The sequence below is a fragment of the Daphnia magna genome, linkage group LG5, assembly GCF_020631705.1.
Source record: "Daphnia magna isolate NIES linkage group LG5, ASM2063170v1.1, whole genome shotgun sequence".
In the NCBI taxonomy this organism is placed as follows: domain Eukaryota; kingdom Metazoa; phylum Arthropoda; class Branchiopoda; order Diplostraca; family Daphniidae; genus Daphnia; species Daphnia magna.
In genome coordinates this window covers 9,621,836-9,630,262 of record NC_059186.1, presented here as the reverse complement: position 1 = coordinate 9,630,262, position 8,427 = coordinate 9,621,836, and the positions used below count along the sequence as shown (strand labels likewise).

The 8,427-nt window shown below is 37.3% G+C and overlaps 1 protein-coding gene across 1 annotated transcript; it reads left to right on the top strand.

Annotated features, from left to right (window-relative positions):
- The first annotated feature begins 56 nt into the window (after nucleotides 1-56).
- Nucleotides 57-5,704, top strand: LOC116924058 (venom carboxylesterase-6). The gene is made up of 16 exons (XM_032930637.2): nucleotides 57-182; nucleotides 248-319; nucleotides 2,104-2,257; nucleotides 2,332-2,480; nucleotides 2,547-2,820; nucleotides 2,922-3,145; nucleotides 3,228-3,368; nucleotides 3,455-3,611; nucleotides 3,677-3,746; nucleotides 3,853-3,968; nucleotides 4,070-4,260; nucleotides 4,342-4,504; nucleotides 4,586-4,773; nucleotides 4,852-5,026; nucleotides 5,091-5,217; nucleotides 5,278-5,704. The coding sequence occupies exons 6-16, from the start codon at nucleotides 2,960-2,962 to the stop codon at nucleotides 5,432-5,434; spliced, it is 1,671 nt and encodes a 556-aa protein (XP_032786528.2). The 5' UTR covers nucleotides 57-182; nucleotides 248-319; nucleotides 2,104-2,257; nucleotides 2,332-2,480; nucleotides 2,547-2,820; nucleotides 2,922-2,959; the 3' UTR covers nucleotides 5,435-5,704.
- Nucleotides 5,705-8,427: the final 2,723 nt, after the last annotated feature.

The following is an 8,427-nucleotide window of genomic DNA, read 5'->3' as shown; positions in this document are numbered from 1 at the left end:
GCGTTTTTCACGGATTTTTCACGGTCCCGCGGTTGGCTTTTCCAAAAATCAGTGTTGCTGTGGTTACAAGTTGTGCGTCGTCTGCTCAACCTTTTCAAATGAATAAGGAAACAAAACGTGTGAACGTGCGAAAACAACGAGGACGGCATGGGCTGGTGTAATCAGATTTCATTCCACGTCAGGTAATGGCCCATTCCTGCTTTTGCTCCCAAAAGTCTAAAACTTATTAACCATCTTCTTTACGTAGATAACCATAACAGTAAAAAAGAGGAAGCAGTCAACGGAAAACCGGAATGAGAAAAATAAAGAATCTTGTTACGTAAGTTTTTTTGTTTTTTTTTCTTTTAGCATATCAAATCAGCAACTAATCAGTAAGCGATTTTCCCATTAGGACTTCCTTACTGTTAGATATTCAGTTGTGTAGGATGATTAAGCACAGCTGATGTTTTGTCTGAATATTGAGGTCGGACTAGCTCTTGATATAATATCCCAACCTATTTTTTATTTTACCATGTGTTTCTTTATAAATTGTTGTCTGGATGAGGGCCCTACAATTCTGAATTAGGATGAGTTTTACCAGGAATGCTTCACATTGGTAGTGCAAACCTGTTTTGTAATGCCTAGGTCAAACAAAATAATAAAACTTGAACCCTGAACCACAACTGGTTCTCTCTTGAACAAAAATATAGCTTGCAAATTCATAAAACGACGATGTCCCCTTACTCGAGCTAGTCAGTTCATAGTTTGTTAAAGACATTCTTGACACGTGAATCGTCTGCTCGCCTTCGCTTTAAAAGAGAAATGGTTTTTCTTTTCTGTCTGAAGAAAAGCATCTAATTCTAAGTCTGCATGTAATTTATCATAGTGACCTTAGAAATTTCAGCACTCGATCACACTCATGGCTCGAAAAAATTCTTTCTGCATGTTCGGTGGGAATCTTATCTGCTTACGACCTACTCATTATCCCCAGTGAACGAGCTTCGTTTCTTTGTAAGATTTTGTTTTCTTTAATGCTTATCGTTTCCAATCGCGTAAAATCCAACCGAATGTTCAACACAATCAACTAACATCACGTAGCTCTCGATTCTTTAATTGGGTAAACAAAAAGGAGCTGGTATAGAAATCTTATAGCTGGTCAGCAAGGGTCGTGATGTGGTTTTTGCTCGAGAGGTTGTTACATTTCCGTGGGGTTTCCTTGTTTTGTAATGTAATGGATGCTAAAAGATGAGGGTGTAATTATACAGTATATTCTACAGTTGGCACTGATCTGCGTTCTGCTCGCAACACTTCCAGCCTTTGCTGGTGAAATTAGAGTTCATTATCATTTTATTTTCAGCTCAGTCCTTAAGGAAAAATCCAGTTTTACGAAATTAGTTTCTTTAAAAAAATAATGCTCTGAAAATAAAACCGTCCATTTTTAATTGTTGTTACTAATTAAAACGTCAGAATGCTAACAGCTCCTTTCGTATTAAACGTTTCAGTTAAACTATCTTCTATTCACTTATTTGCCTACTTCATCGGTGTACCAAGTCAAAAAATTCTGTAAAGTTCTCGACCCAAAATGTGCGTCTTCAGTATCCCGCCAGTCGACAAACACAACCAACAACCAGTTCTTGGCTTGTGTACGGAAACAGAGTCAGTGGGGCAAAAGAGCAGAATTCTAGACGGAATTAGGGCACGCCATTCAAGGATGAGGAGAGTGCCGTGTAATTGCATACAGAACAAGGGAAAGCCTCTGAACAAGAAATGAAACCCGTGGTCAATGTTATGAAATCATGATTTCACCGATAAACTTGAGATGCCATGTACAGTACATAGTAGATGACCCAATACATTCGTAGTTCTAGACTAGTGTAAATATTTCGCGAGACTCACCCTACTGCTTTTATCACAAACAAGCTTAGTTTCACTATACATAACTAACTGACTTGTTTTATGTTGTTTTTTCAATTTCGTATATTTTCTAAAGGCAAAACGATGCAATCCGTTGCATTAAACGTGTTTCGAAAACTATCCGTGTGGACAACCGGTTTTGGCAAACAACTTTAATTCCGAAAAATAGAAACTGAGCTCAAAATATCTCCTTCTTATCTCGTTTTACAGGATTTCTTAAATGGTAGCCAGACGTTGGATCATACAATATTGCGAAATTTTGGCAAGAAACCTTGTTGATTGGCAATCTTCACTTGAAATTTAAAAAAATCTGTTGTGCTACTGAACTTGCTGAACCCATCTGCTCCATGAAACATAATAAAAGGTGCGATTAGTTATAAAAAATTAAAAACACAAAAATTTCGGATTAACTTTGAAAGCCAATTTTTTGCCTCCTAGGTACACAACTGGTGCCCAATACCCACTCCATTGATGAAAACCAAATTTGAATAGGTGCCGATCGTCGATTTCAAGATGAACAGCCGTTTTAGAAACATGTACAGTTATGACAAGAGTAATAAATACATCAACACCAAAGACGGACACAGGTAACCAATCTTGTATTGCATAAAAACTAATTTTCGAAAACAAATTTGAATGAATAATTTGAACAGAATAGATTGAGTATTTCCCATTACACTGAACAGCAAGATACGGAGCCACGGGAATGAGGTCGCATCCGTATGCATTTAATTGAGAGTGGAACAACGTTACGTTGAAACGTGACGCCAAAATGGATAGAACTTGCTCCCAGTTACAGAAACGAGATTGCAATTGGCCACTGGTACTCACCCTGGTCAAGAAACACGAATAAACTATTACGAAACTGATGGTGAAGAGTGCCTAGGGGTGATTAAGCATCGAATTCCACAGAACAAGTCAAAACAGGTTTGTTTTCTGGGTCATATAAAAGCCTTGCAAATTTATAAAACGGTGGCGTTTCTTTCTTCTGGTTAGTCAGTTGATTCTTGGTTACATATTCATTCCAGGAGGTGTACGTGTAGCTGGTATCCAATCTGAAGCAAAGATGAACTTCCGGGAATTTCTGTGTCTGTTAAATATATGCACCTTTTCCGAACGTTCCCCTGTCGTCACGATTCCGGCACTCGGGCAAGTGCGGGGATCAAAAATGGTTTCTTCATCCGGCCGGAATTTCTACGCCTTCAGAGGTATCCCTTATGCAAAACCACCTGTCGGAGAGCTTCGTTTTCGGGTAAGTTGTTGAACTGATTTGTTTACTGGTAGTAGCAATTTTTCATGAGAGCTTCACAAACGTTCAATACTAAATTTAATAGGACCCGGTGGCAGTTGATCCTTGGTTTACAAAAGCTCTTGATGCCAGTGGTGAAGAGGCTACTTGCATACAATTCAATGGGATAATCCGAATATTCCTTGGCTCAGAAGATTGTCTCACGCTGAACGTCTACACTCACAATGTAGGATGCCCTTGTTTGCTACACTGATGTTGCCTCATTTGCGTTTGAGCAGAACCTGTTCCAAATAACTATGGTTTTACTGACAGTTTAGTACAAGTAGTCCAAGACCGGTTATGGTCTATATTCATCCTGGATCGTGGTTTTTCGGTAGCGGTAATGCAAAGACTGACCTGGCTGGACCCGGCTATTTTCTCGACCGAAACGTTGTTTATGTGACCATAAAATACCGACTTGGCGCATTTGGTTGGATTAGAATTACGCCTTACATTTCAGCGCTAACAACATTTGAAGATCCGTATTTCAATCAGGTTTTCTTAGTACCGATGATAGTGAAGCTCCAGGAAATTATGGACTTTTGGATCAAACAATGGCCTTGAGGTATTTCTCCTATCTATACGTTAACGATGGCGATTGTTTTTATAATTTACTTTCTCTCGCTTTTATAATTACTTTCTCTCGCTATGATGGAATTCCCATTTGGTAGGTGGGTGCGTGACAATATTCGGTCTTTCGGTGGCGATCCCAATTTGGTTACAATTTTTGGTTGTAGCGCTGGGGCAGCTAGTGTTAATTACCATATCCTATCTCCTCTTTCCAAAGGTATAAGTTCAACACTTAAAGAATTCGAACTTAAATTTTGGTTGCTGTAAAATTGAGACAACGAACATGTAACTAATTCTACGATTAATTTTTTTTTAAAGGATTATTTCACCGAGCCATCGCTCAGTCTGGTTCAACGCTAAATCCTTGGGCAAAAAAGAATTCTGTAGCGGTTTACACCAAGAAATTGGCACAGTATTTGAAATGTCCGCATGAAAATTCAACGCAACTATTGGCTTGTTTACGACAAAAACCGGCCAATCAGATAGTTCGATTCCAAAAGGAAATAGAGGTAATTATTTATTAAGATAGACCTGGGAGTTCTTAACGTCACGCAGCCCAATAATTCTCCATTACTGGGACATCTCTTCAGATTATGCACGTTTGCCCTGTGGGGTTTGGACCACGCGTCGATATTGAGCGGGAATCACCATTTCTTCCAGCCGAGCCGAGGAAACTGATGGAACTCAAGCAAATCAATTCGGTACCTATGATTACAGGAACTACTAGAAATGAAGGTGGATCAATGGTACGCAGTAAGTTAGTTAAATATTTCCGTCGTCCTTAATTTTGCGACCTTAAATTGTTTGATGAAAAACTATTCTGTTCTGTTGCAGGGCTTGTTTCCGATGACCGAAAATTATTGAATGAATTTAGAAAAAACCCTCTCAAATATTTCCGCTTCATGATGGGTTTGGAAGAAGGAATCGAACATGACAGTGAAAACATTGTTCAGCAGATAGCCTATCGTTATTTCACTATAGACAGGCCTGATCATCCCAATCAGCTGGATAAACTAGGAGAGGTAAGAAGCAAACAACAGCTAGCCAATCGATCAAACAAATTTTTCACGCCCTAATTAACATGTTTGACGTTCTTTCAGATTATCGCCGACTACTTGTACTATCATGACATAAACGATTCAGTTGAGTTGTTCAGCAAGTCTAGCGACCAACCCATCTTTTATTATCTTTACAACTACAACAGCCATATCTATTGGTCAAGGAATATTAGGCGTGTATCGTCTAGCGATCTACTAGTATCCACTCTCGATTTGAGTAGGATTCACTCTTTCGTTTTTGCATCGCGTTCGTTGTCGTTAACTGTTTATTGATCTTTCAGGTGGCACACACAGCGAAGAATTGTATCTTATGTTTTCACACATACTGCTTCCTCGCTTACGTTCGGCAAAAGACATTAAAGTATCAAATATGCTACTTGATTTATGGACTTCGTTTGCAGCAGACGGGTAAGAAACATTTAAATAAGTCACACATTGCCCTAGTAGTAAAACCATTTCGAATCGTAGCATACCTCGAAGTGACCTCGTTCCTGGTGATTGGATTCCGACCACGGAAAACAATCCAAGATACTTAAGGATAGAAGCCGATCACCCTTTATTGGTGAATGAAACAATGCCGTTTCATCAGCGTTTACAGTTTTGGAAAAACAAATTAAATCAATAGTTTATCAGCGTTTTCATTACGAAAGAACTCGCCATTAGGTGTCATCTATGATGTCTGCTTCTGCAATAGTGTTATCCTGCCAATTTCACTCAAAATTGCTATGAAAAACGAGACGAATGGTTCTGCTGGTTGCTGGGCAGAGTCTCGTTTCTATTTATTTTGTCATTTTGTGTCTCATTTGTTTGGCCTCCAGTTTTGTTCCTCTAGCCATATTGCCGATCATCAATAGTAGTTTCAAAATGCTGCAAAAAAATTCATATTTTTTCCCTTTCTGTGTTTGCAACTGATTTTTAATAGCTACTTTTGCGAATTTACTGTAAACGGAAAAAAGTTGACATGAAAAGGAGAAATGTAAATAGTTAAGAGGAAAGCTGATAAGTGCCGTGAAATAGTTGGGCCACATACAAGGTAATAAGCTCCAGTCATCTGCTATTACCACATTATTCTGCGGGATCTGGATGTGAATTGAACCACATACTTCGGATTTCAGAGGCTTTACGATGCCTTACCGAGCCGGCTTCTGTTGTTCAGCAAGTCTAGCGAACAACCCATCTTTTATTATCTTTACAACTACAACAGCCATATCTATTGGTCAAGGAATATTAGGCGTGCATCGTCTAGCGATCTACTAGTATCCACTCTTGATTTAAACGCTAACTCCTATAAATTATTGATATTTTCATCAAATCAGCCGTTGAGCCGTGTAGTATATGAAATAACACATTATATTCTTAATTGAATGCTGATCTTGTGGTAATGATTTGTTTTCTCGACAAATCAGCCATTTTTGAAAAATAATGAATAATTGTGCCGTATCACGTGCATGCTGGCTAACAACTTGGTTACCGTTTTTTATGTTTATTATAAAAACTTAAAGACCTACGACAAAACAAAGTCAATTTTCGAAATCAGCGTTCAATTGCGAATCGAAATCATGTATTTTTCACTAGATCTAGATTTTTGCGAAAAATGAAAAAGTGGGAAGGCTATACCCTTCTCACTTTTCTCAAAATCTGCAAAATACGAAATCTCTTGAAATTGCTTGAAAATCGCACAGTATATTTTTAATTGAATGCTGATCTTGGGGTAATGATTTGTTTTCTCGACAAATCAGCACTTATTGAAAAATAATGAATAATTGTGCCGTATCACGCTAGCGCTGTAGCTTGCTGGCGCACAACTTGATTGCCGTTTTTTATGTTTATTTTTTAAACCTTAAGACCTTATACAAAACAAAATCAATTTTCGAAATCAGCGTTCAATTGCGAATCGAAATCATGTATTTTTCACTAGATCTAGATTTTTGCGAAAAATGAAAAAGTGGGAAGGCTATACCCTTCTCATTTTTCTCAAAATCTGCAAAATACGAAATCTCTTGAAATTGCTTGAAAATCGCACGGTACATTGTTAATTGAATGCTGATCTTGGGGTAATGATTTGTTTTCTCGACAAATCAGCCATTTTTGAAAAATAATGAATAATTGTGCCGTATCACGCTAGCGCTGTAGCTTGCTGGCGCACAACTTGATTGCCGTTTTTTATGTTTATTTTTAAAACCTTAAGACCTTATACAAAACAAAATCAATTTTCGAAATCAGCGTTCAATTGCGAATCGAAATCATGTATTTTTCACTAGATCTAGATTTTTGCGAAAAATGAAAAAGTGGGAAGGCTATACCCTTCTCATTTTTCTCAAAATCTGCAAAATACGAAATCTCTTGAAATTGCTTGAAAATCGCACAGTATATTTTTAATTGAATGCTGATCTTGGGGTAATGATTTGTTTTCTCGACAAATCAGCACTTATTGAAAAATTATGAATAATTGTGCCGTATCACGCTAGCGCTGTAGCTTGCTGGCGCACAACTTGATTGCCGTTTTTTATGTTTATTTTTAAAACCTTAAGACCTTATACAAAACAAAATCAATTTTCGAAATCAGCGTTCAATTGCGAATCGAAATCATGTATTTTTCACTAGATCTAGATTTTTGCGAAAAATGAAAAAGTGGGAAGGCTATACCCTTCTCATTTTTCTCAAAATCTGCAAAATACGAAATCTCTTGAAATTGCTTGAAAATCGCACGGTACATTGTTAATTGAATGCTGATCTTGGGGTAATGATTTGTTTTCTCGACAAATCAGCCATTTTTGAAAAATAATGAATAATTGTGCCGTATCACGCTAGCGCTGTAGCTTGCTGGCGCACAACTTGATTGCCGTTTTTTATGTTTATTTTTAAAACCTTAAGACCTTATACAAAACAAAATCAATTTTCGAAATCAGCGTTCAATTGCGAATCGAAATCATGTATTTTTCACTAGATCTAGATTTTTGCGAAAAATGAAAAAGTGGGAAGGCTATACCCTTCTCATTTTTCTCAAAATCTGCAAAATACGAAATCTCTTGAAATTGCTTGAAAATCGCACGGTACATTGTTAATTGAATGCTGATCTTGGGGTAATGATTTGTTTTCTCGACAAATCAGCCATTTTTGAAAAATAATGAATAATTGTGCCGTATCACGCTAGCGCTGTAGCTTGCTGGCGCACAACTTGATTGCCGTTTTTTATGTTTATTTTTAAAACCTTAAGACCTTATACAAAACAAAATCAATTTTCGAAATCAGCGTTCAATTGCGAATCGAAATCATGTATTTTTCACTAGATCTAGATTTTTGCGAAAAATGAAAAAGTGGGAAGGCTATACCCTTCTCATTTTTCTCAAAATCTGCAAAATACGAAATCTCTTGAAATTGCTTGAAAATCGCACAGTATATTTTTAATTGAATGCTGATCTTGGGGTAATGATTTGTTTTCTCGACAAATCAGCACTTATTGAAAAATTATGAATAATTGTGCCGTATCACGCTAGCGCTGTAGCTTGCTGGCGCACAACTTGATTGCCGTTTTTTATGTTTATTTTTAAAACCTTAAGACCTTATACAAAACAAAATCAATTTTCGAAATCAGCGTTCAATTGCGAATCGAAATCA

Bases quoted from the DNA above. Each gene is read 5' to 3' on its own strand.
- LOC116924058 (XM_032930637.2), top strand. From the start codon at position 2,960: ATGAACTTCCGGGAATTTCTGTGTCTGTTAAATATATGCACCTTTTCC. The intron at 4,261-4,341 runs GTAATTATTTAT...ACATCTCTTCAG, and splicing joins GATTCCAAAAGGAAATAGAG to ATTATGCACGTTTGCCCTGT. The intron at 4,505-4,585 runs GTAAGTTAGTTA...GTTCTGTTGCAG, and splicing joins AGGTGGATCAATGGTACGCA to GGCTTGTTTCCGATGACCGA.